This window comes from Zeus faber (assembly GCF_960531495.2).
Source record: "Zeus faber genome assembly, chromosome: 1".
Lineage (NCBI taxonomy): Eukaryota > Metazoa > Chordata > Actinopteri > Zeiformes > Zeidae > Zeus > Zeus faber.
In genome coordinates, this window is record NC_137193.1 from 60288252 (window position 1) to 60315677 (window position 27426).

Below are 27426 nucleotides of genomic sequence, written 5' to 3' on the forward strand. Positions count from 1 at the left end.
CATACCCCCCACCACCCCAACGTGTGAATCATGGAGGCCGGAGGCGGAGTAGGGTGTGGAGAGCAGCGGCTCATTTGCATTTAAAGCTACAGACCCGTAGAGAACAGGACTGAAACAGAGGGTTTAGAGGCATGTTAGAATGGCTAGAATGCATAATCTAAGTGGTATTTTCAGCAAAGAACATTCAAGACATGTGTGGTGTGGGGATGATGTGGTGAGCAGCCACGCCTGACCTGGATCTAGATGATTAGGCCATTCCCACACACACTCAGGATAGGAGCACATGTCATGACATGTTCAATCTGCTCCTGGGCTAATTCCACCTAGCCTCCTCTCTACAATAAACTGGTGTTAACAACCCCCGTCGTCTGTGTCTCTGTGCCGGAGGGCCCTAACCCGTTGAAAAGGATAATTATATGTGACCTTTAAACACTGTTAAGTACCTCAATCCTTGGCAGCTGCGTCCGCTTCTGATTGCCAGTGCTGGCTATCCCCACCCGTAGATGGCACCAAAATCACTCCTCACTACCCCATGATGATTTCAACGACTTGCTCTAGGTCAAACAGGTTGATTTAATAGTTCTGTAGGCCAGGGACGGCTGGTATAGATGGGTCAACAGGGCTAAACCCCCCCTGTGTTTTTGAGAAAACATGAGAAAATTTGATAAAAGATATACCGTGGTTGAGCACATCTGTCCTCTTATTTCATGTCAATAACTGCCTTGAAAGTGGTTCTTTTGAATACTGGTGAATCCACTAAATACAGCGCCACCAGATGGTCATAATAAAAAACACAGTCTGACCCGTCAGGCTGTAGGGCAGCTTCTATTTCAGTTCCCATCATCCCCAAGCTGCGGCCCAGGCTCAGCCAATCACAGTGTGGTGTGTTGCATAAATTACCTGGTGACAACCCTCCGTTGGGGCGAAACTCATTCAGCCCTTTGACCAATCACAGCGAGCGCAGTGTTGTTGTAGCACCACTGCGATTGGCCAGAGCAGACCACAGCGCGGAATAAAAGGACCATAGGAACCCAATAAAAAAATTAAGATAAAGCAGGTGGACGTTATAATGTGTTTTGTTCAGGAATAAACACAGAAGGAAACAGACACATATTCCAAACAATTTACATAAGGACAAACACCAAACTATAAGGTCTCTAGAAGAATTGTCTTTTCTGCTTCCCATGATCACATACTAGACTACTGCATCGCTGCATCTTATATGATTATATCTCATATTATTTTATCTTATATCACACTCCAACGCCAATGAGCAAACTCTATCCTGTGCCGTTGCTCCATTTTTTTCCGCGTTCCCACCTCATTGGAACGCAGCGCTTTAATATCCGGAAGGTGAACCAGTCAAAATGCAAAGCCAATCAATGCGGCGAACGACTGGACGACCTCCCCAGCGGCCAATCACCGTGTTGCATTTTGGCGGAAAAGGCGGGCTTTAGGCCGTCGACGGAGGCGCGGGAGGGAGTTGGCACTTCCTGGTCCAGACCAGTTGGCGGCATCGGGTGAGGGAAGTACCGGAAGGACGGCGAACTTTCCTCCAGCTGACCCCGCGCCACAGACATGGCCCCAAGTGCTCAGCTGAAGGAGGCCGTGGCCGACGTGCAGGAGGGCATCCGGGCCATCCTGCTCGGGCCGCCCGGGGCCGGGAAGGGGACACAGGTGAGGCGAGGCGAGCTGAGCCGAGGCGCGGAACGGAACGGAGAAGAGGGAGGAGAGGAGAGGAGAGGAGCGGAGCGGAGCATGGCTGACCACGGGTGCGAGCTGCAGCCATGCTGGATCGCCGGCCGCTTGAGTAGAACCTGAAAAAAGAGCTTTCGATTAAAACCCAAATACCGTTGAAAGTTTGAGTGCGCGCGTCATGTCTTCGACGCGGTACTCCGCGTTTTACGGATTAAATGACTTCATTAAAATGGACGTAACGTCATATACAGATGTCTACATGTAGACCACCGCTGGACTTTCTCCCTGCAGGTGCTCATGCAGATCCAGATCAATATCTACGGAGTAGTGGTCAAACTTATCAGTTTACTGAACCACCAGTAAAAGGATAAATAACTGGGGCAGAATAAAGAACTTGCCTGGACATTTAACTCTGCCCCCTGTGTTGTCAGACCTGCATTTAATCAGACAAAAACCTTATGACTTCATCCCAGTGAAAGTATGAGTGGGGCCACTATTATCATGACCCTTGTATTTATTTTGATTGAAATAAAAAAACATAAATGTTCATAAAATGTTAAACAAAATTCATATATTTTATCAAATTTTGTTCAATTAATAAAATATTATCTTTGCAGAATAGGAAATTGCATCTGTTTTAATTAAATAAAATAAATGCTTTTTCAAATTTTGAATACAAAATGTGAAATATTTTTAAATTGACTTTCTCTATACTATTTATTTTTTTAAATTAAGTATTATCTTTGAGCAAGCCATAATTTTCATCGTATTTAAAAAACAAAAAAAACAAAAAAAAAACATGTGCCTGCTGAATTAATATTATTTCCTTCTGTAAGGTTGTATGTGTGTGTGAGACACACAACCCATGCCTTGCATTAACTACAGTTCCAACGATGCGTTTGTTTACATCAATGCCATCCCTTCAAACTGAACAAATTGCTGGTTATAGGGGCTGACGCTGAATATTTTTTGGCTTTTGGGAATCTGTGTCATAAGGCACTTGTTTTTGCAGCTCTGCCTTTTGCCACAGAATCAGTCTCAGATGACTCAATACGCAGCACAGTGAGGAGCCTCCACCAAAAAGCTAAAATAATAATAATAATAATAATGGCAGTAAATGGATGAAAGGGAAGAGGAGAGAGGACAGCCCTAACAGCCATCTATAATATTCAGGATGTGTTACGGTGATGATTTTTATAAAAGCACAGAAAAAACACTAAAATAATATAATAGTAAAAACAACTAACTGGGCCACATATAGCAGGTGTACTTTAATATTTAAATGAATTATTTCACATTCTCTGTGATTATGTGGTGTTTTTATGAATAATGACCCATAAAGTGATGTTCTAAAAATGTGAAATCTCCATTTGCAGGCCCCTCGTCTGGCCGAGCGCTACTGCGTGTGTCACCTGGCGACTGGCGACATGCTGAGGGCCATGGTCGCGTCAGGCTCTGAGCTCGGCAAGAGGCTCAAGGAAACCATGGACGCTGGAAAACTGGTAAGATTAAATAATAAATAAACAACTTGTGGAAAATGAAAAGGGGGGGGGGGGGGGGCGTGATTTTGGGACGGAAATTCTGGTCGAGATCTCCAACCCATTAATGTAGAACTTCAACGGAAATTAAGATGGTGGGAATCACGTCTTCCTTTGTGATTTGTGGCAACAATTGGATTGTTCTATAGGTATTTAAACTTTTCAACAATTTGTTTTGCACTGATTATACAGCTATGTTTATTACAAATCAGAATAATTGTTTATTTTGCCCTGCACAGTTTGTTTTGGTTAATATTGCTGTGTTGCCAAATATCCAAAGAAATTGGCACAAAAAAAAAATTATTTATATATATATATATATACACACACACACACACACACACAAAAAGGGAATATATGCACATGATGAGTTAAATAGCAAGTTTCCAATTGAAAAACAAGTTCTCACGGTCAGCATTTTCCTTGTGATGAAATTAAAAAAGAGTTATCTTAAAATAAACAGCTCCATAAGAGACTTGTGGATTATCAAACTCATTGTCCATACAAATAATTATGTTGTGGCTATTATGGGAGGTGGAGCAGATTGCCAGGCTACCGGCAGGTTGCTTTTCCCATCCCTTGTAGGGGTTGGCGGGTGGTGACGTATAATGAGACATGACGTGAAAAGACGCTTAATAATCAGAGGGAATTGTCTACGCCAGGATTCCTGGAATTCAAAGATGTGATGCCTCTGCCTGGACTGCCGTGTTGGCGTTCTCTAAATGGGAATAAAATGTACAATGTCAGTTATGTTGACCCCGAACAAACCATTTAGATACTCTTCAGTGGAGCTGGGCCCACACTACAAGATTTTTGAAATCTTAAAAGATTTTGAAAATGTGAGGCCCGATTCATAATGACGTATCATGATCAATCTAAAAGTTTTGTTCTGTGTGTGTGAAAGGGACAGTCCATTCACTTAGTTGTATTTAAAAAAAATAAAAATAATAATAATAATAAATTGCGATGGGGTGGGTGCCCGAGCACTTGCCCCTTGATGCCCTATGGACACCATGGTAACCTTTTTGTTAGGCGCGTTATTGTTAAAAAATACTTTTGTAATAAATCGATGTTATTTGAAAAAATAAAATAATACTTGTGCCTGTCGTAGTTATATTATTTATGTGCTGGTAACTGTTTTTACGTGTGGTTAATGGTCTATGTTGGGGGTGGTGATGTCCAGGCTAGTCGACTTATCAAATTAACTTCTTGTTAGTCGTCAACCACAAAAGGTAAGTCACTAATAAGATGACCATCCCTAGCACGTGGATAGAGTTTTTGAGTCCATTTTACCATTTTTTTCCTAAGCCTGGCTAATTTCATAAATGTAACCAGAGTATCTAGACCAAACCCATGCAATCCAAACTTCTTTTAGGACTGAGTTATGGTGGAGGTAAACTTAAAAAGAAGTAGAAGTTTCTGAACTTGACGCGGTGATATGGGTTCTTGCTGTATTCTCTGGACACCACCCTGAGATGAATTTTGATGATTTTGTCTTTCTTTCGTTCTGATATTTCCCCTTGTCACGATTGGTCCCAAATGCCGTTTCGTCATGGCAGGGGACGGACTTCAACCTCCCTTTACAGGTCGTCCAACCTCCTCCTTTTCCCGGGTCAACAAGCTTGTTTTTTTTCCGGGGTGGCACCACACACTAACAGATTCCATTCACCAAAGATTTGACACGAAGGTGTGGCTACGCCAGAATACAGAGTCAAAACCGGAAGTCTTACACGATCAAACGTAACTTTAGAGGAAACAAACTGCAAGCGATGAGGACCAATTAGTGATGCAATTTTCATTTGGAGACGGTGTCCACAGCGACTGTACATGTTTCAGAGTTTCCATTACACTGCGTTCCAAATTGTTATGCAAATTGGATTTAAGTGTCAAACATTCAATTTTTTGTTTTTCAATGAAACTCATGGATGGTATTGTGTCTCAGGGCTCTTTGGATCACTGAAATCAATCTCAGACACCTGTGATAAGTAGTTTGCCAGGTGAGCCCAATTAAAGGAAAACTACTTAAGTAGGACGTTCCACATTATAAAGCAGGCCACAGGTTTCAAGCAATATGGGAAAGAGGATCTCTCTGCTGATGAAAAGTGTCAAATAGTGCAATGCCTTGGACAAGGTATGAAAACATTAGATATTTCACGAAAACTTAAGCGTGATCATCGTACTATTCAGAGCACAGACGGGTTGGTGCAGAGAAAGCCTCTGGAGTCCCGCAAACCTCAAGGTGTAGGATCCTCCAGAGGCTTGCGGTTGTGCATAAACCTACTATCCGGCCACCCCTAACCAATGCTCACAAGCAGAAACGGTTGCAGTGGGCCCAGAAATACATGAAGACTCATTTTCAAAGTCTTGTTTACTGATGAGTGCCCTGCAACCCTGGATGGTGCAGATGGATGGAGTAGTGGATGGTTGGTGGATGGCCACCATGTCCCAACAAGGCTGCGAAGTCAGCAAGGAGGTGATGGAGTCATGTTTTGGGCCGGAATCATGGGGAGAGAGCTGGTAGGCCCCTTTAGGGTCCCTGAAGGTGTGAAAATGACCTTGGCAAAGTATATAGAGTTTCTGACTGACCACTTTCTTCCATGCTAGAAAAAAAAGAACTGTGCCTTCCGTAGCAAAATCATCTTCATGCATGACAATGCACCATCTCAAGCTGCAAAGAATACCTCTGTGTCATTGGCTGCTATGGGCATAAAAGAGAGAAACTCATGGTGTGGCCCCCATCCTCCTCTGACCTCAACCCTATTGAGAACCCTTGGAGCATCCTCAAGCAAAAGATCTATGAGGGTGGGAGGCAGTTTGCATCAAAACAGCAGCTCTGGGAGGCTATTCTGACATCCTGCAAAGAAATTCAAGCAGAAACTCTCCAAAAACCCACAAGTTCAATGGATGCAAGAATTGTGAAGGTGATCTCAAAGAAGGGGTCCTATGTTAACATGTAACTTGGCCTGTTAAGGTGTTTTTGATTGAAATAGCTTTTGATTTCAGTGAATATGACCTGGTGCTGCAAATTCAACAAATGACCATTTTCAGTTCTTTACAACCTATAAAATGTTTTGAAACTCTGTTGTGCATAATAATTTGAAACAGTGCATTTTTAGTTTTATTTTTGAAAAAAATACTGTTATCATTTGTTCAATAGCATTCGAATTATACCTTAACGGTTATGACTTGAAAATTATACTGACTGTCATTTGCATTGGCTATTGAGGAAAATCAGAGAAAAATATCGTTTGCATAATAATTTGGAACGCGGTGTAGAACAAATTGCTGCCAGTCAATGTGTCTTGGCTGATTTCAATTTCCCGGTCAAATATTATCTGTGTTTATTGGGCTTAAAATCAATTGATAGGCAGGCTATATAGAGAGTAATATCATCAAGGCATGTCCATTTTTAATTTATATATTTCTGGAATATTTTAATAAAAAAAAAAAAAGCCTGATTTAAAAATAAAAAATTAAGCATATTACTACTTGAAATCAAATAATTTCCAGTCGTGAACAAGTGCAGCTACTTTGATTCACATTTAACCCAAATAAAATTGATAAAATTAAAAACAGAATAAATATACTTTGGTGTTGACATCTCGTCGCTTTACAACACAATAGATATTTACCGTCTGCTTTGTGTTGGAACTTAAAAGGAGAAAAAAAACAAAACAGACCTATGACTGATGAGTCCTTGTCACATTAACTCATCTTACTGCTTCTGTGAGTTCTGGGTGCGTGCGTGCGTGCGCGCGCGGGCGCTTTGGGATGAAAGGCTACCTTTAGATCATCCAAACTGATTGGCTTTTCTGACTGTCCGTTGCAACTTGCCGAACACGGAAATGAACAGGTCTGCGCAATTTTTTTTTTTTTATGGAAACGATCGAGTCGATTTTATTTTGACACAGAGGGGGGAAAAAAATGTTTATAATTATTTTTTAATCGCCAGCACTAATTCAAATTGTACTTAGAGGGAATTATTTTCACCGGACATTATGACCGGAGAGATTTAAATATGTTGGACTTCAATAGATTTTCTCTGTCAATAACCGATAATTACTGGATGACGGAAACTGAAATGTTCATGTACTTGATGCTGCATGTTGTTCCGTGGCTTTTGTTGTGTTCATAACTTGTTCTTTTTCACTCAGCTTGGCTCTCAATTGGGGCGTTCTCATGAAACCACCATAAAACATTCCAAATGAATTGATACACATTCACTGAGTGTCAAAAAATTCATTAAAATATTAAAGTACACCACACCTTCTATACGGCATTGTTTTTAACTATATTGTTTTAGTGTTTTTATTTTTTTTTTCTGTGCTTTTCTTGGGGAAAAAAAGAATTACTGTAAGGTATCTGGGCAGAAAGACATTGTCACACGAGCAAAATAAGGAGTAAATGGACTACTTAAAAGACAGTTTAAATGTTTTAATGCTTACCAAAAAAAAAAAGTTTTCAATGACTAGAGATTTACATAGCTTAGATCCACGGCAGCTGGAGGAGGATTGACGTGGCTTAGGAATATAATGTACATAATAATCAATATAAAGGCAGAGATGGAGGTGACGTGGTGTTGCGCATTGCCCGCAGGTCAGTGACGAGATGGTGGTGGAGCTGATAGAGAAGAACCTGGACACGCCCCCTTGCAGGAACGGCTTCTTGCTGGATGGCTTCCCCCGCACCGTCAAACAGGCGGAGATGGTAAGCGCCCGCCGGGATACTGCAGCATTTCATTAATTTATATTCATGATAAATAAATAATTTTTCTTTTAACTATAGCTGGACGGCCTGTTGGACAAGCGCCATGAGAAGCTCGACTCAGTGATTGAGTTTGCCGTGGATGACTCCCTGCTGGTTCGCAGGATCTGTGGCAGGTGAGAGAGCGGTGATGAATCCATGGGGGAGGTCCCAACCACGCCCACATTTTTCACTGATTGAACAGATGAATAATAATTTTGCTTTCATCTTTTTATTTTTATTTTTATTTTTTAATCCGTTTTTATTATGGGAATCTTCTCCTCTGGAGAAAACGCCCCTAGTGGCTCCGTCACTTTAGGGGAAAAACTCCGGCGGCAGCAGCAGCAGACCTGGGCAGTTGAATCGGCTCCTCCTCTTTGTTTACCTCTGTGCCGGAACCAGGAAGTTTCTTATATAGAGAAATCCAGGCGCAGTTTATGCTGATTACCACTCGCGAATGGTTTGGATTTATCAACATGCGCCCGTTTAAGAACAAATGTGGCCGCTACGCATGCGTCATAAATGTAGAGCTCACTTTGTGTATTCAGCTCTTTTGCACACAAATTAAGAACGTTTATTCACACACGTTCACAAATGAGGCACAATGAGTTCACCCTGTTACGCTGCAACGACGTGTACAATTACTGAAAATAGCTTTATTTATTTATGAAGTGTTCTGTGAGTCAGTCCTCTGACATCATCCCCTCTCCTTCTCCCCTTTGTTCCCTCAACATTCGCAGACTGATCCATCAGCCAAGTGGTCGCTCCTACCACGAGGAGTTCAACCCCCCCAAAGAGCCCATGAAGGATGACGTAAGTACACACACACACACACACAGCCGATCTGTCTCCCACCTAAAAGCACTAGTGGGCTCTAAGTGCGTGAAGCGGAAGCCATGGGTTACTTCCCCTGTCTGGACCGCTGAGGTGGGAGGCTGGTTGCATATTTGGGGTTATTGCAGGAGACTCTTTATTGTTTATTTTTGACAAGTTCAAGTTCAAGAGATTATTTGTCACATACATATACATACGTTCATACATATATGCAGTGAAATGTCATGACACCCGGTGATTACGCACAATAAGCTCTATAAATACTAAAAAATACCAAAATGTGCGTAATCGACACAAGGTGTTGAGGGATTGTCTCTTCTGTTTAAATTCCCAGTTACATGGAAAAAACACCATATTTTGGTGTGCTCTACTGAGGTGCAGGTTAAGGCCTCGTCCGCACCTATCTGGATATTTTTGAAAACGCAGTATTTTCTATGTGTTTTGGCCTCTGGTCCATCTGAAAACAGCATTTTATGAACGAGAAACAAAGCTTTTGACAAAGATTTATTATCGCACCCGACTGACCTGGCATGCTTATGTGAGCGCTTTAAATTGCTTTTGCGTTCTTGTGTGGACGGAGATTTTATTGAATTATTATTAAAAAAAAATTATTATTTATTTATTTATTTGTTTGTTTGTTTTAAACAAAGGCAGGGAAAACACTTTCAGAAAAATCTGTAAGTGGAGGCATACTTAAAGAGTGGCAGCAACAAAAGATGTTAGAACCGCCGGAGAACATGTCCCAGAACACAGTTGACGGAATACTCAATAAGAACTGTTTTACTTCTTTGTCTCTCTGTGCCACTAGGGGGTGCGGAGTGATTGCGTGGCACAGATTTCCAGAGAGTTGCCATAAACAAAAACAAAACAACAACGACTGATTTTATTTGTTGGATTGAAAGTTTTATTTTATAGACTTATGGAAGCCACGCAAAAGTGCAGTGTTGTTTCTTTTCTTATTTCGAACTTTGAGCCCTTGGTTCTCAATTTATAAAATAAAACAGATGAGTATGAACATATTTCCGGTTGTTTCTGTGATACTCACTTACTTTATTGGTAGTTTAAAACAACACACAAAAAAAACTTTTTTTCCCTTGACTTGCAACTTTTGCCAAGACCCCAAATTTTGCTTCGTAGGTTTGGAGAAAAGCCGTGACAAAATCAAGATTTATTTTTTATTTATCTTTTGTCGCACCAACCACGGAAACACTGCTTGTGGGACTGGGTAACACTTCTGGCTTGTTTGCAAACAGAGGTCTGACCAGCCCGACTCCCTAGGCTGATGATAAATGATCCTTTAAGTATGTCCTCCATAACTGTTTCCCTTTGATCTCATTCTGTCTCCCCCCTCTGTCTCTCTCCCCCCTCTCCTTGTCTCTCTCTGCCCTTCTGTCCTCCGCCCTCTGTCTTTCTCTTTCTGTGTTTCCCCCTGTCTCTTTCCACTTCTCTGCCTCCCCATCTCCCTCTCTGTCTCTGCCCCCTTCTCTGTGCTCCCCCCTCTCTTTGTCTTCCCCCCGTCTCTCTTGTTCTTCCCCTCTCTTGCTGTCTCTCTCCCGTTCTGTCTCCCTCTCCCCTTCTGTCTCTCTCCCACTCTCTGTCTACCCCCCCCTGCATCAGCCTCATTCTGCCCCCCCCCCCGCCCGCTTTCCGTCTGTCTCCCTACCTCCCACCCTGCCTCTCCCTCTCTCTGAGTCAATCCAACACTTGACAGTGTTGCCAAAACAGGTACAAATATAAAGTGCAATGATAACAACCCCTCTATCCCCATCCCCAGCTGACAGGCGAGCCGCTGATGCGACGCAGCGACGACAATGAGACGACGCTGCAATCCCGCCTGGAGGCGTACCACCGCCAGACGCTCCCCCTGGTGGAGTACTACAGCAGGCGCGGCCTGCACACGGCTGTGGATGCTGCGCTTAGCCCCGGCGTGGTGTTCGCCTCCATCGTTGCCGCCTTCAGTGCCGCCAGCGAGTCCGACTGCCGCGCCACCGCCTGTAAAGACACCGTGCTCTTCATCTAAACACACACACAGCTAGAGAGAAAGAACTCCTCCACTCACTTCCTTCCTTCCTTCCTTTCCTGTGGAATCCGTTCCGTCTTCTCTTTCGCAGCGCCTCCTCCTCTGCACTCTGGGCTCGTTGTTCCGTCTCTATCCCCGTGGTGGGAAGTAACCAAGTACAAGCAGTGGTGGAAAACATACTTGAGTAAAAGTAGAGATATCTTAGTAAAAAATGACTCTGGTAAATGTGAAAGCCACTCACTGGAGTACTACGTGAGTAACGTTTTAAAGGTACTTAAGTATCAAAAGTAAATGCTGTGGAGAAAAAAGGCCAGACCGTCATTATTGTTGCTATGAGCTTAGGTTTTTATTTTGCTCTGATATGACTTTGTTTGCCAATATTTCCATATTTTTTTGGAAGGCATGAGAGCCATTTAATTTGGAAAACATTAGTTGTAGACCTGGTCCCCAGGGTGTTGGTCTCCATCAGTCGTTGCAGGTGGAGCAGCATCACTGCTCGTCCCTCTCCAACACTTGTTCTCCACTAAATTTCAGAACAAGTATCTCTACTTTTTACTCTACAACACCTCGAACAATAACGTTACTTTACATTTTTATTTTTTAATTCAGCATTTCTATTTTATGTCATTTATTTTATATATTCATAAATGACTATACCACCTATACTATTAGTTCTGTATTCGTTTTTGGGCACTTATCTGCATGTATATATTATACCATATAACAGGCTTTGTTGTATCAAGGCAAAGTGTCATTTAACTTTTAATACTTTATGTACATATAAGGGCAAGAACTTGAAATACTTCTGCTTGAGTAGAAATTCTAATGTGGTACTTGGCATTGTACCAGAGCCATGTTAAGAATTGGGTGTGAAAATGTTCGAACCGGTTTGATATGAAGCCAAACACTGGACTGGTATACCACATTGTACCACTAGGTGTCGCTTTTGACTCAGCAGAATCTCCTGAGTTGGTGGCGCACGGCCCAAGTCCCTTCATAATCAAACATCATTTTATGTATCACGTTGTCATATTGCTTATTACTAATGCAGCGCAAGATAGATTTAGCGCCGTCGGCACAGGTTACTGATATAGGCTACTTTTTAATTTGCTAGAACCTCTCATGACAAATACTGGGTCAGTCGGTTTGCATGAAATGAAACGGGTTTAGCCTCGTACGACTCCGACATCGTCCAATAAAAACTCAGAGTACGTCTTCCACCACCGCCTCTCTCTTTCTCTTTTTTTTGTTTTGTTTTGCCCCACGTCCTGTCTTTCCACAACCGAACATCTGCTTCCCTGCTTTTTCCTTTGACACCTGAGGCGCAGTGACATCAACAGCACGTGGCTGTTATTTTACACGCGACCAGAGTCACTGGGTGATGTGAGGATAGGAAACGGTGACATCTTTATCTGGAGGGATGGAAGAAAAAAAACAAAAACCGTCTTTGTGTAAATATGAAGAGCAATCATCTTTGTTTCAAACAAGGGGGGAAATAAGTTGTTTGTTTTGAAAGATGAAAGGCAGTCTCATACACATTATGCAATTTATTTTATTTTTCAATCATGAACGACAATGAAAAGATGTCACCACAACATTTAACTGAAATTTGCAGATCTTCTGTCTCTTCAGACACATAACTATTGTCTTTGTGGAGCGCAAGACGGAGAACAGACAGAGTTTTGTGGAACTCCAGCACTCGCCAGAATGCATCTTCCTGCGAGAGGCAGAATATCTTGCGATATTTTGGTACAAAAACAAACATGGCTGCCGTACAGCTACTGTGGTTGTTTGTGAAGTGAACTTGCAGCGCTGACATTATTCACTTATCAGAGCCTCATGAGTCGACACTGTTCCAAAAGTCTCCCCTCCATTTCACAAGTCCACACCCGCCCACTTGCTGCTTTCTTTGCCTTCGTTGTTGCGAAGCTGCACAATCTCATTGGCTGTTGAAAATTGCCGTTGCGATTTGAGGTTTGGATGCGCATAGGCCAAAAGATTTTGCAAAGATGAGCTCCGGTAAAATCAAACATGTCTGATTGAATCGTGACCTGGCCCATTGGGACGGTATAAACATATGAGTCTTTAACTCACACATCGATGACAGCTACGACTCTGCAGCGTGACTACCCCAACTCCGCCCGATCTCACATGGTTGCCAAATTGGCCTTGAATATCATGTAATCTGGCCTGCTAGCTTCAAGGAGGGTCAGGACATCACGACTCGATTTCCATACAAACGCTCAAGATTCAATCTGATCAGATATTCAGGGACACGGCTCACGATTTGGTTCCATATCCATATATGGACATTTTATACGTGATGGGAATCACTGCCAAATATTCAGTTTTTCGACATCAGAACAAATTCACTCCCCGACAAGGTATGGAAGTTAGAATTTTCAGATTGATTCAGAAATTTAAATAATTGCTTTGTCCAGACTATAGTTGTCTTGTCTTCTTTTTTTTTTTTTTTTAAATCTATTCATTTTTAACCCTTCCCTAGTTTCCCTATACGTGCTGTTTGCTGCACTCTCATCCAGTCTGTTCTCCCTCCGTCTTGGCTTCCTCTGGGGTCTTAGTTCCTTCTGCTCAAACTCTCCCGTTTAGTTTGAACGCGTCCCGCTCTTCCTCTCTAACTATTGACACGATATGAAACCTCCCAACACAGCGAGGGCTGGCGCGGGAGGGTGGGTTGAACCTTGTGGCAAAAGAAACCATCATTGGAATGTCAGAAGCATATAGATATACGTCTCACATTGCAGTATTTTTATCGTCCCTCCAGGCTCTCAGCAGGTCCTTTTTAAAGTTTTAAATTTAGTACAATCAATATTAGTCCTTAAATGTTGAATTTAAATTTGAGGTATTCATTTCAAGGTAAACATTTATTTTTCTGTCAAAATGAGTTGAGTTCTTCTGACTCAACATGTCAGATGTTCTAAAACCTTAAGCCTCAGACCCTATGCTTCAAATGTACCTGCTGTTCATGAGTTTCACAAATCTTTTCGTACAATACTTTTTTTTTTTTTTTTTCCCCCATGCACATTTTAGCGCCACTCCCACCAGACTTTTTGGGTGAGGGCTCTGTTATCGGCGTTGCATGGAATGAGTCCAAACTGGAAACAACCTGAGCAGCAAAACCAGATGAATAACCCACTGATTGAACCATGATGTGGCTTGGGACTAAAAAACCCTTTTATAAAAAGAATCCCAAGATCCCAGACGACTCCTTGACTAACAGCGAACACAAACTCCGCTGTCACTGATAAATTAAACTTAAACAGGACAAAAATTAAACAGGACACAGCTTAAAATGTAAGCCCCCTTCCAATCTCTGCAGGAGGGGCTTCCTCCCAGCAGTTCCCAGATTAGCACTTCATAGAATGGTCTACGAACCTCGGAACCCTATTTCATCCTCAGTCCTCTGTACTGCCTAAATGCCTTCCTGCAATACCTAATTGGATGAGAGAGAGACAATTTGTCCAAAAATCACTCCTCAATTGTATCATGAAAAAGGTCTTAAAATCTCTACCTGCAGACATCCTGTTTTTCTTAATTAAATTTTCATTGTCCCTTTGCAATTTGCAGATTTTGATGTCACAATAAAATAAACCTTGACTGTCATAAAACCCGTATGGACATTATCATCGAACGCTGCCTTGATGTCTCTGCAGCAGCAGCAGGAGGAAATGTTAAGGAATATCAGGCCGTCTGGAGGATTTTAAGAAGGGTAACAGTCAAAAACAAACAGGGGAATCCCAGGAATAAGTCACATTATTGCGGAGGGGAGACTCTGTTTAGTGAAGTCAGGTGATGGTCACCAGGCCTGTCACTCTCACCGTGCGCTGTTTTGTGGCCTAAAAGTGAAGGATCTGCGCACACAGTTATTTTATTGTTAGTTTGAACGTTTCGTAACTGTGAGACAGCAAAGGACACGTTCTGCATGAGATCACTTTGCCAACGCCCTGTTTGCTCTCATGGCGTTATGTAACGTTAAAATGAAAGTGTGTGTGTGTGTGTGTGTGTGTGTGTGTGAATTCCATGATCCTTCTGGGTTAAACTGAGCTCTCTCCCTCACTTCCCCCTCGCTCCCTGGGAAGACTGGTCTCCTTCTGGGACCCTTGGGTTGGTGTGTCACCGGGGGGGCTGTTTTCACTTTGCATTTGTGTCTTACTGACCTTATACCGACCGCTCTCACAGATGAACAGTATTTATACTTGTATATGCACCTCACACAGTTCTAGAGACTCGCATCAGCACGTCCAGTCGTCAAACAATGTTATTGGTCATCACAGAAGATATTTATGTCTTTGTTTTGCATAATTGAATTCCCTCGATTGAATTCTCTTCTCTCTTGTTTGCAGCTGGCTGAATCCGCTTCCATTCCAAACCCGGCAAAGGGGTGGGTGATCTTGGGTAGGTGGACCGTTGGAATGATGGTTGTAGGTGTGGAGGGTGGGTTGGGTGGGGTCATGGGAGCTGGGTGTGCAGGGGCGTCCTCTGGTATAACATAACATCCCATAACATCCCTGCTGCTGCAGAGCGACCCGGGGCCATCTTCATGTGACGTCCATCACATTCCAATAAAACCAGAATCCTTTGGTACAATCATCCCGCACTTCTGAGTGATTTGTTCTGCTGCTTCACACTTTGCGACGGGGAACGTCTTATGTCTCCAAATCTTGGTGTTTAGGTTGTTTTTTTTGGGTTTTTTTTTTAAGTCCCAATCCACTGGGGGGTTACACTGTACCTCCCAGGATACCACTCAAAACATTTACATTTTTTATTTTTATTTTTTTAATATCCTGTATAATAGAATGACTGCATTCTCTTAAACAAATCCAGTAGACATTTAATAATTATAATAAAACGTAATGACCGTAGATTATGTGTTGGTTGTTTTCCTGCCAAACATCGTTCGTCTTTGGTTCTGCCGCGTTTTGAAACGCTTCCTGACGGGCGTGGCTTCCGTGCGCTTTACTGTGTTACCTCACCGAGCGGGGCTTTCCTCCGTGACGTCACGAGGAAGCAGCGGCAGTGAACGGAACGGAACGGCTGTTCCTCCCAGGGAGGGACTGTGTCATACAGGCCTGGAAACACGGCCAAGCAAGGCGACTGATACCGCAGGAGAGAGCAGCCTAAACGGCCCGGGCCCGGACCAGGACTAGACCAGGACCGGTCCGCCCTGAAACGGACGCTGCGCATCGGCCGCCGCTCCCGGTGCTAAACGACGCCCGCCCCTCATTGAGCAGGAGGACCGCACGGGTGTCCCGGTGGGTGATGACGCGTTGATATTTTGTTATATCGTTAGAAATGACATTCGCACTTATAGTGACTTTGAAATGGGCTCATGGGTGACTACAAAGCAGGGGTTTCCAACCTGCAGCCCGGGGACCCACCAGGGGGTCGTCCGAGAGATCGCAGGGCGGTCCCCAGCAAAAATGTAACTGTGACAAGACGGTAGCGCCGACGGAGACTGTGCATTAACCACTCTTTGGATCCTAGCTTCACTGGGTGTGTGGCAGGTTATGATTCCATCCTATTTCGACATATTGGCATTCTAATCGTAATCACTTTATAAGCCTAATCACGTAATTGCTTTGCAACAACTTTTTAGTGTACCATTAGACGTGCAGAATTCCATATTTCCATTCATTTGTGATGGAATTTAATTTAGAATGTTCCGTTTCTAATATCAATAGGAGAATTTTCAAATCTATTCAGACATACTATATATAGATATATAGATATATATATATCTATATATATCTATATATATATGTGTGTGTGTGTGAGTGTGTGTATATGTTATTGTGTATATAAAATATACAATAAAACAACTACAATTGTCACAAAATATAACAATAGACAACCTACAACAATCATGTCCGATAATTATGGGATGTATATATATATATATATATATATATATATATATACATACATAAGACAAACACCGATCATCTGAAACATTAAAACCACTGTCAGGTGAATAAAATAACATTGCTCATCTCGTTTCAATGGCACCTGTCAAGGGGTGGGATATATTAGGCAGCAAGTGAACAGTCAGTTGTTGAAGTTGATGTGTTGGTAGCAGGAAAAATGGGAAAGCATAAGGATCTGAGCCACTTTGACAAGGGCCACATTGTGATGGCTTGGGTCAGAACATCTCCAAAACGTCAGGTCTTGTGGGGTATTCCCAGTATGCAGTGGTTAGTACCTACCAAAAGTGGTCCAAGGAAGGACAACTTGTGAACTGGGGACAGGGTCATGGGTGCCCATGGGCTCATTGATGTGGTTGGGGAGCGAAGAGGTTCGATCCCGCAGAAGAGCTACTGCAGCACAAACTGGTGAAAAAGTTAATGCTGGCTATGATAGAAAGGTGTCAGAACACACAGTGCATCACAGCTTGCTGTGTATGGGAGCAGTCAGAGTGCCCACCGCTGAAAGCGCCTACAATAGGCACATGAGCATCACAACTGGACCATGGAGCAATGGAAGAAGGTGGCCTGGTCTGATGAGTCACGTTTTCATCTACATCATGTGGATGGGCGGGGTTAGGCTCCAATCCGATGGAGCATCTGTGGGATGTGCTGGAACAACAAGCCCGATCCATTGGGGCCCCACCTCGCAACTTCCAGGACTTTAAGGATCTGCTGCTAATGTCTTGGTACCAGATACCACAGGACACCCTCAGAGGTCTTGTGGAGTCCATTGGAGGCCTTCATGGGTCAGAGCTGTTTTGGCGGCACAAGGGGGAGCTACACAATATTAGTGGTTAGTAGTGGTGGTTTGAATCTGGCTGATCGGGGGGCGTGTCTGTGTGTGTGTGTGTGTGTGTGTGTGTGTGTGTGTGTGTGTGTTGCTGTAAGGTATTTCATTTTAATTAGAAATAAATCAAATTCCACTTCCTGATTAGAGTGCAGAGCTTCCCAATTGGTGGATGTTGTAGACCATTGTGTGTGACCTTGACTACTGTTAACTGTTGAAACCCTTTCATTTCAGCGGGCCGTCGGTCACACTGTGTTAACACTTACAGTCTCATGTCACATTAAACAAGTGAAAATAAATAGGCAGGGTCACATCAACTCAACTCGTTTGAACTTTCAGCTGACCGGAAGGCAAAGAAGTCATCAGGGGAAACTAATATTGAGTTGGTAGTTGCGGCCAAAATACCCGGCAGTCCAAGCCTCTATTGGATGGATTTGTCAGGATTAAAAAGTCGCATTATGTGGACAAAGTAATATAGATTATCGTCAGGAAGTCATCTTTTAAACCTTGGTTGCTCATCTTCATTTGTTTTCAACATTTTGCTTAATATTCATTATTATGAAACACTGAAATAATAAGGGAAACATTGGATTAATAATGCTGGTAATCGGGCAACAAGATTTGATTTGGGCCATTGTCAACCATCTTGTGCTGTCTGGTTGTCCTGTTTCTCAAATACTTCGCGTATGTAAAAAAAGACAAAAAACAAACAAACATTAAAACTCGGCAACTGTTTTGTCAGTCTTGGCAACCAACAGCTAATGCATAGTTACCAGCTTGGCCCCCGTGTTTGTGGGGATGGGGGTTTTACCTGTTGCTCGTTGATTGCTTTAACCAGCAACAGGCATACATAGGCATACAGCCACCCTGATCCTGGGCCCAATTACCTAGATCTAAGACAGATGTTGTTGCTTAAACCACACCACCATAGAAACATTAGACGACAACATGTATTTGACAAAACATGATTCATTAAGTTGACTAAAATTTGAACAGAAATTATGGCACATTGCCTCTTCCTGTGACAGATACAGTATGGCAGTAAAGGAGAGAAAGGGAGAGGGATGTAATCAGGAGGGAGTTTGGGGCGTTATTCGAGGCAGATGCTGGTAGCTGGTAGTCCTGAGGTGCACACATACAACCCACTTTTATGTGCAAGCATGAGACCCAGCCACGAGTGCAGAACCCGGGCCGTGAGTGCCAGGCCCAGAGCCGCCTACCACCAGCCATCACCCTCCGGCCAACCACACCCCAGGCTAAACAATCAGTGCCCCGCCATCCCAGAAAACCCTGTGCTCAATGTGTGATATTTGTGTACGCAGTTAAAATTGCCGGGAGTGGAGGTGCGAGTCATCCAAGCATAGCAAGTCCAAGTTACTTGCACCCCTCCCGCCCCGCAGACCCTGGTCTGGTGGAGTGTTGCTTGGAGTAAGATTTGTGTGGGAGTGTATGTAGTCCAAGCTAACATGAGTGGTATTAAATTTGCAGGACAGACGTGAAGCACGCCAGGGCGGGAGGGTGACGGGCAAGATCGCAGCCGCTCTCCACATCCCTACCCACATAGCTCACGCCATACCCGTTCTGCAAACCCTAGGCCTATTGTGTGGTATATGTACTGAGTTTAATCTGGGCAGCAGCCACGCAAACCCCACCCTGGACCAGACCGTGCCCCAGCGGTCCCCCCAGCACCAGGAGGCACCCAACCCCCAGCGACAGGCACAGAGCGGTCCGCCATGCACTCCCGCACTGCTCTCCGCTCCCTCTCTCCCTCGCACCCTCTCTCCCTAGCTCCCTCACACTCTCTCTCTCTCGCTCTCTCGCTTGTCCATCAGTCCGTCCATCCCTCCATTGTTACTGCTCGTTCCCGTTTGAAACGTGAGTCCCTGCGTCCACGAGGCTTCGTGCTCAGCTCATTCATATTTATAGACGTCCAGAAAGAAGCCCTGGAGCTTCTTACTAAACCGAGGAGGTCAAGGTTTTTTAAGAAAATCTGATAGATGGATAAATGGATGGATAGATGGATACACAGGTACACAGATAGAACATTTTTAAATAAAAAGATTTGAATGAAAAATACATAAATAATAATGTCCAAAAATGTCATCCTAAAATATATACGCATACTTATATCTATACAATAACTTATGGAATTAACAGTGAAGCAGAAAGATGAACTTAAGATAAAAATAGTGATGAACCATAGAGCTGATATTAAATATTACTAGTACATCCCCGTTCGAAATGTAAGACTTTCAAAAACATTTCAATGGCACAGCTTAACAAAAGGATGAAACTGCCCCTGCATGCCCCTTCAAAATGGCCCAGTAGGACAAAATGTAAGGACAACTTTGCAATAAATAAGCAGCAAATGTGAAAATATAGGTATGTTAGAACTTCAGGAGGATCAGTCGAGTCCAGGTTTCTTCAGTCAGTGATTTCGTCGTGTTTATGTGGAATGCCAAGCGCTTGGCGTGTATGCCGTTGAAGGTCAGGTAGCCGGCGTTCAACTCGCATCTTCAGCCCTTCCTCTGTCCTCATGTTACCAATGCGCGCAGCGTTGCTTGCCAGGCGTGCAGCTCACATATTGGATGATGATGTCACAAATTGCCCCGCTTAGTGGAATTGTATTATGATGTCACAAAGCGCCCGGTTAGTGGCTTTGGATGATGTCACAAAGCCCCCTGCTTAGTAGAGTCGGATGATGATGTCAGAAAGCGCCCCTTAGTGGAATTGGATGATGTCAGAAAGTGCCCTGCTTAGTGGAGTTGGATTATGATGTCAGAAAGCGCCCTTCGTGAAATTGGATTATGTCACAAAGCACCCCCATTAGTGAAATTGAATGATGATGTCACAAAGCACCCCAGCTACAAGGAGCGGCTCGCTTGTTTATTCAAAGTTTATCAATATTACACATCTCAAGGGTCCAATTGCACCAAACTTGAATTTGGGGCCCAGCGATACACCCGCCAAGTGTGAAGTTGATCGGTTAAAAGGTTGTGCAGATAATCGAAGGACATACATACAACATACATACAGACCTATGGGCAGACAGACAGAGATTCCTAGAATAATAGATAAGCCTTAAACTTTCAACACAATGTTGCCGATAACACTAATAACCCCAAATTCTGTAACAAATTTTAATGGATGAATGTAATGTGGTCTGTTTGGTTTGGTTTTGGTTGGGTCTACATAATGGGTTTGTCGGCTGATGTGTTCATGGGGGTGTGTGGGTGTGTGTGGATTTAGACATTACACATTCAACAACTGGGTGGTGTGGATCCCGAACCACCTCCATCTAATTATAGAAGCGCTCTTCTCTTCTCGCTACGTCTACCGTCCCTCCATCCGGACTCTTGAGTGCTGTGTGTGTGTGTGTGTGTGTGTGTGTGTGTGTGTGTGTGTGTGTGTGTGTGTGTGTGTGTGTGTGTGTGTGTGTGTGTGTGTGTGTGTGTGTGTGTGTGTGTGTGTGTGTGTGTGTGTGTGTGTGTGTGAGACTTTTTCCGGGTTCATACTCGAGCAACCATGCGCGTTAAGAGATAGATATCCATCCATGGATTATGGATATCCATGGATGGATAGATGGCTGGATAAATAGATGGATAGATAGATAGATAGATAGATAGATAGATAGATAGATAGATGCAGGGTCAGCAATAGCTTACATAAAAAATAGGTAATAATAATAAATATAGCTGCAGGCAGCAATACACAGGGTCCAGTTTAGTCATGTTAGATTTCTGAGGTTTCCAAATCTGCACCGTGTGTTTATATGCAGGGATGTTTGCAGCGGACAGAGGGACTCTCTCGGACCATGTCAGACCAGACGTCAATGAAAGTCACGGATGCTTTCTTTAATTGTTCTCCTTTTGCGGGGTGGGTGCATTTAATAATTGCATGGAGGAATCAGATGGAGGACTGGGACGTGGTGGTCTTGCGTGGCGTGATTGGTCTGTGGTAGTTGCGGCTCCAGGTTGTTACTTGTATAAATTCTTATATATAATTACAGACACAAAATAATTGAGTGTAATATATTTTATTGCAGATAAATTAATGCATCCAGTGTGGCTCACTTCTGGAATGTGGTTTTGCATTTGTGTTTTCCGTTTATGCGTTTGTGTTTTCTGTTAATGCGTTTGTGTTTTCCGTTAATGCGGTTGTTTTCCGCAAATGCGTTAGTGTTTTCTGTTAATGCGTTTTCTTTTTCCGTTAATGTATTTGTTTTTTCGTTAATGCATTATTGTTTTCTGTTAATGCGTTTGTTTTCCATTTATGCGTTTATGTTTTCTGTTATTGCGATAGTGTTTTCTGTCAATGCGTTTGCGTTTTCTGTTAATGCGTTTGTGTTTTTCGTGATTTGCTTATGTTTTGTCTATTTGCATGTGTTTTCTTAAGTTGCAGTGCGTTGAGCTCTCAGGCCAACTGGCGTTCTCTTTAGCCCAAAAAACACCAAGTCTGAGCAATAACAACAGGGATCCGGCCCTGTGGGGTGGACCACTAATAATAATGAAACAATGGAGTAAAAATACAAAAAAGAAAATGACAATATATGGAAAAATGTGGAAATAGACAATAAAACTCAACAGTTCCATAGAACTCACTGAACACAATAAAATATCACAATTTACACTAAACCCAAGGATAAACAACAAATATAACCAAAAATTAACAGAAAAATAATTAGAAAATAATAATAATACAATTTAAAAAAGAAAATAATAAAAGGTGATGTCAGAAAATACATGGTTCTATACAATAGCTTAAAAATAAACAGTGAAGCAGAAAGATCAACATAGAACATTCTACCTATCTTTATTACTCTGTGACCTCAGCATGCCATGGAAAGGCCTTCCAGAGAACAGTCAAACCGTCATAAAGTCATCAAGTTCTTTTTCCTGTTTTTCGGTTTCCTTCCAGAACAGGCCAGCTGCAGAAAAGCTGCATATTGTTATTTTACAACATAGGACGCATAGAACAGCTGGCGGGGCGTCGCTGACTTCCAGCGTCCAAAGGGGGATCCAACAGACAAGGAGTGACCCACCTCTGCATCCCTGCTGAGACAGATGGAAGCGTTTGTGTTAATGACTTGCTATTTGTTGTTTTGCCACCAAGGAGAGAGAGAGAGAGAGAGAGAGAGAGAGAGAGAGAGAGAGAGAGAGAGAATGTAAGGGCTGTGATACGACATGGAACACCAAACCATCGACAGCCGGGCAGCTGAGCAGGGTATCCCGGGGTCATGCAGGGTCTGTCCCTGAAACAGTTGTCTATTTCCTTTAATTCTGTAGTGCCCTTGAGCAAGACTACGTGAAGTACAGTACACTCACCTACCAGCCCAATATCCATTGTGTGATATCAACATATACAGTATGTCAGTACTGGACTGTAGAATCGACCCGTTCAACTTTTAAGAGCATCTTCTCCCACTCTGCACCCTCTCCATACTGTAGGAATGAACGGACGTTTTGTCCTTGTCGCTTGTCAGATTCGGTGTGAAGTGGGCTTTTGGAAGGACAGCCTGCCACCCAACCTATTTCATGGTGTTTTTAACACAGCTTTTTGAGAGACGTTATGAATTGGAGTCTGGAGGTCATCCAAGGAAGATTGTAATCCGAACAAGGCATGATTTGGGGTAGAAACAATTTGTGTCATTGGCTTAGTGATGGATATACAATGTGTCAGGTCTGAGTGAAAAGTAGCGATGAAGATTACATACACTTAGTAAGGCCCAGTCCCGGTAAGGCCCAGTCCCGGTGTATGGAGTTGTGATACTTGATGGCCTGTAGAGCATTTGTGAGGTGATCTTTGAACCGACAAAAAGATTGTGAATTCCTTCTCCACCCTTCAACCCAAATACAACCGTCCGTTAATCCCAGATTTATTCATCTCACCTGGGGAGCGCCGCGTGACAGAGGAGGCAGAGGCATGAGCCGCCCACCATGCCCTGAATGACCTGGACGCCTCTTTTGGCGCCGACACTGCCCCTGAACACACGAAGTGGCGCTCCCTGTGTGTGGACATATGCGCGCAACATTTTATATATATCTTTTTATATTTTATAAAAAATAATACATTTCTGCTGAAACACTGCAATATTTACTTTCAGAATCAAACAATTCCAAGGCTTGATGTTAAATCAGTCAATATTCTACTGTGATTGAAGGGTTTTCATTTTACAATTCAGTAGTTAAATAAAGACAAGTTATTTATATCAATTCATGCGTCAATTAATCAAATTCAAATCAATCAATTTCATCATAACACGTAGACGTGGCCTACAGGAAAGAGCAGTTTATATGTAGACTATCTAATGTTGTGTTGGTCACACTATAGAGTGATTTATTGCTTGTGTTTATTGAATAATGCTGAACTTAGGAACTTTGAAAATAACTGCATACTAAGTAGCAATCACAATGTTGGTCTTTAAAAAAGAAAATCGCAATTACATTATTTTCCCAAATCATTCAGCCTTAATGGATAGATAGAAATAACCAACCACACCGAACACAGATGAATCAAATGAAATCATAATCATCTTCTTTCGGCTGCTCCCTTTAGTGGTTGCCACAGCGGATCATCTGCCTTCAATACCTTCTGTTCTGCGCATCTTCCTCCCTTACACCAACCGCCTGCATGTCCTCCCTCACCACATCCATAAACCTCCTCTTTGGCCTTCCTCTTTTCCTCTTGTCTGGCAGCTCCATCCTCAGCATCCTTCTCCCAATGTAACTCTCATCTCCCCCACACACGTGTCCAAACCCTCTCAATCTCACCTCTCTCACTTTTCCACCAAACTGTCCAACCTGAGCTGTCCCTCTAATGTACTCATTCTTAATCCTGTCCATACTTGTCTCTCCCATTGAAAATCTCAACATCCTCAACTCTGCCACCTCCAGTTCAGCCAGCAGCCTTTTTGTCAGCGTCCTGTAGACCTTACCCTTCACTCTTGCTGGAACCCTTCTGTCGCAGATCACTCCGGACACTCTTCTCCACCCACTCCACCCTGCCTGTACTCTCTTCTTCACCTCTCTCCCACACTCTCCGCTGCTTTGGATGGTCAACCCCAAGTACTTGAACTCATCCGCCTTCTCCACCTCCACTCCTTGCATTCTCAGCTTTTCGCCGCCCTCCCTCCCATTCAGGCACATGTATTCTGTCTTACTCCTGCTGACTTTCATTCCACTTCTCTCTCATGCATGCATCCACTTCTCCAGGCTCTCCTCAACCTGCTCCCTACTCTCACTACAGATCACAATGTCATCCGCGAACATCATAGTCCACAGAGTCTCTGCCTGATTTCATCTGTTAACCTCTCCATCACCATTGCAAACAAGAAAGGGCTCAGAGCTGATCCTTGATGCAATCCCACCTCCACTTTGTATGCCTCCGTCACACCTACTACACACCTTACTACTGTCTGACTGCCCTCATACATATCCTGTACCACTCTTACCTACTTTTCTGCCACCCCCGACTTCCTCATGCAATACCACACTTTCTCTCACGGCACCCTATCATATGCTTTCTCTAAATCCACAAAGACGCAGTGCAACTCCCTCTGGCCTTCCCTGTACTTTTCCATCAGCATTCTTAAAGCAAACATTGCATCTGTAGTACTCTTTGCTGGCATGAAACCATAGTGCTGCTCACTGATCCCCACCTCTCCTCTTAACCTAGCCTCCACTACCCTTTCCCATAGCTTCATGCTGTGGCTGATCAACTTTATTCCCCTGTAGTTACTACAGCTCTGTACGCCTCCCTTATTCTTGAAGATGGGTACCAGTACAGTTCTTTTCCACTCCTCCTCTCCCTTTCCAGGATGGTGTTAAACAGTCTTGTTAGGAACACCATTTTGTTTTCTTGTAGCGGGCAGATTAACCTCACCGATCTTAGCAGAAGAAGTTCTACCACAAAGGCCACTGCCATCTCACCTAAACATTTCCATGCTTCCCAAGGTATGTCATCTGGGCCAACTGCCTTTCCACTCTTCATCTTCTTAAATGCTGTTCTCACCTCATCCTTGCTAATTTGCTGCACTTCTTGATCCACTATCCCCACATCATCCACACTTCTCTCCCTCTCATTTTTTTAATTCATCGACTCTTCAAAGAACTCCTTCCACCTTCTCAACACACTCTTTCTCACTAGTCAGCACCTTCCCATCACTATACTTCATCACCCTAACTTGCTGTACATCCTTCCCAGCTTGGTCCCTTTGTCTTGCCAATCAACCAATCAATCAAGACAAGTCCCTTTCTCCTTCCTTACTGTCCAAATTTCTCATACAACTCATGAAATCATAATAACGCAGACGAAACATTTCTAATGGCCTCTGCTGGACACTTGAGGCACTGGCAGCCTGGGAGTCATTCCTCACATTGTGTATGAGAGTGCGCATGTGTGGATAACAAAAATAAAAATCCCCAAATTGAATATTTCCAAAAAGTGACGATACACAATGCAATTTGTAATTTGCAATCATAACATTTATACCATTTATAAGAAAGAAAAACGAATATAAGAAATAGATATATGAAATCGGTTTATTGAACATTTTTTCATTGTTTTCACATGTTTAATGTTGAAGGAATTTCTACAAATTTGATTCCATTCAAACTTATACTATATTGTAAAGATATTAAAAATATTGTGTGCGTGTGTGTGTGTGTGTGTGTGTGTGTGTGTGTGTGTGTGTGTGTGTGTGTGTGTGTGTGTGTCCTCATTTGGGACAGAATGTACAGAACCCAAAGTGCTGATCCATCTGTTCTCTACCTGTACCTCTCTCTCTCTCTCTCTCTCTCTTTCCCTCCTTCACCCTAGTGGAAACCAGTGACATAACATGACATGGCGCAAGTTGCCTTCGTCAAACCCCAAAAGGTCACACATCTCATGTTATACGACGCTTTTGTCCAGACTTGTGACGAAGAATTCCAAAAAAATTGGGCTTTTTTTAAACAAAAAAAAGGCGCTTGACACATTCAATGCTAATGTAAATAAAGGTAAATAATTTTGGCTGGGTTAAAAAAAATATTGATATTCCAATCGGATTCAATTATTTTGTTTCCATTTCTGAATGGATTTGGAAAACTGTAATGTCCATACTTTGTTTTGCAGAAATGCAATCGTTTTCCACTTTTGTCACAGATGAATTGAGATATTAAATTTCTGTATTAGCCTGGATTTGTCCCATCAAATATTTTTGTCGCGCATGTCAGATGGTGAAACTGAAGATTTTGTAGCGATTCTCATTACGTGTGAAATGTCAGTATATGAAATGGAATATGGAATTGTATCCTGAGCCATCTCATCGATATCTGAATGACTCCATATCGAATTAAATCAGGACCCTTTTGTATCAAAATCAAATCTAATATCCAATCCTAAAAGATAACAGATCTAGACCAATCCCTTCATGGTTCTCTGTCTCTGGTGTAGGGCAAGTTCACATGCAGTATTTCCTGTTGTCTTTCCCATTCTGACTATTCCGATAGGAAGCTCCTAAAAAGTGCTGCACCTTGCTGCTTTTTAGGGTCGCAATCCTTCAGAACAGCCCATATGACGTCCAGAGCTATTAATCAGCCGACCAATCACATCAGAGAAAAGACTCAAAACCTTATCCACTCAGAACCTTATAGACTCAAAATCTTATCGACTCAAAACCTTATCAACTCAAAACCTCATAGACTCAAAACTTTATCAGCTCAAAACCTTATCGACTCAAAACTTAATCGACTCAGCCTTATACACTCAAAACCTCATCGACTCAACTTTTATCAACTCAAAACTTTTTAGACTCAAACCCTTATGGGCTTGAAACTTTATAGA

The 27426-nt window shown here is 42.9% G+C and overlaps 2 protein-coding genes across 3 annotated transcripts in view; both read left to right on the forward strand.

Moving 5' to 3' along the window:
* The first annotated feature begins 1511 nt into the window (after positions 1 to 1511).
* ak2 (adenylate kinase 2) lies at positions 1512 to 15286 on the forward strand. Of its 2 annotated transcripts, XM_080015120.1 has the most exons (7): positions 1512 to 1677; positions 3075 to 3200; positions 7833 to 7943; positions 8022 to 8116; positions 8720 to 8792; positions 10588 to 10807; positions 15198 to 15286. In XM_080015120.1, exons 1-7 carry the CDS (start codon positions 1579 to 1581, stop codon positions 15203 to 15205), a joined length of 732 nt encoding a protein of 243 aa, XP_079871246.1. In that variant the 5' UTR covers positions 1512 to 1578; the 3' UTR covers positions 15206 to 15286. The 2 variants fall into 2 exon arrangements, with proteins under 2 accessions (XP_079871246.1, XP_079871245.1); XM_080015119.1 differs by lacking the exon at positions 15198 to 15286 and having other exon boundaries at positions 10588 to 11986.
* A 716-nt stretch (positions 15287 to 16002) lies between these two features.
* Positions 16003 to 27426, forward strand: part of rnf19b (ring finger protein 19B) — a 36660-nt gene continuing 25236 nt past the window's right edge. Inside the window, exon 1 of the mRNA XM_080015159.1 lies at positions 16003 to 16106. The gene's annotated coding sequence lies outside the window, so the exon portion shown is untranslated. The remainder of the gene's footprint in view (positions 16107 to 27426) is intronic.

Coding starts and splice junctions, on each gene's coding strand:
- ak2 (XM_080015119.1), top strand. CDS start 1,579: ATGGCCCCAAGTGCTCAGCTGAAGGAGGCCGTGGCCGACGTGCAGGAG. Junction 3,201..7,832: donor CCATGGACGCTGGAAAACTG/GTAAGATTAAAT, acceptor CATTGCCCGCAG/GTCAGTGACGAGATGGTGGT. Junction 7,944..8,021: donor CCGTCAAACAGGCGGAGATG/GTAAGCGCCCGC, acceptor TTTTAACTATAG/CTGGACGGCCTGTTGGACAA.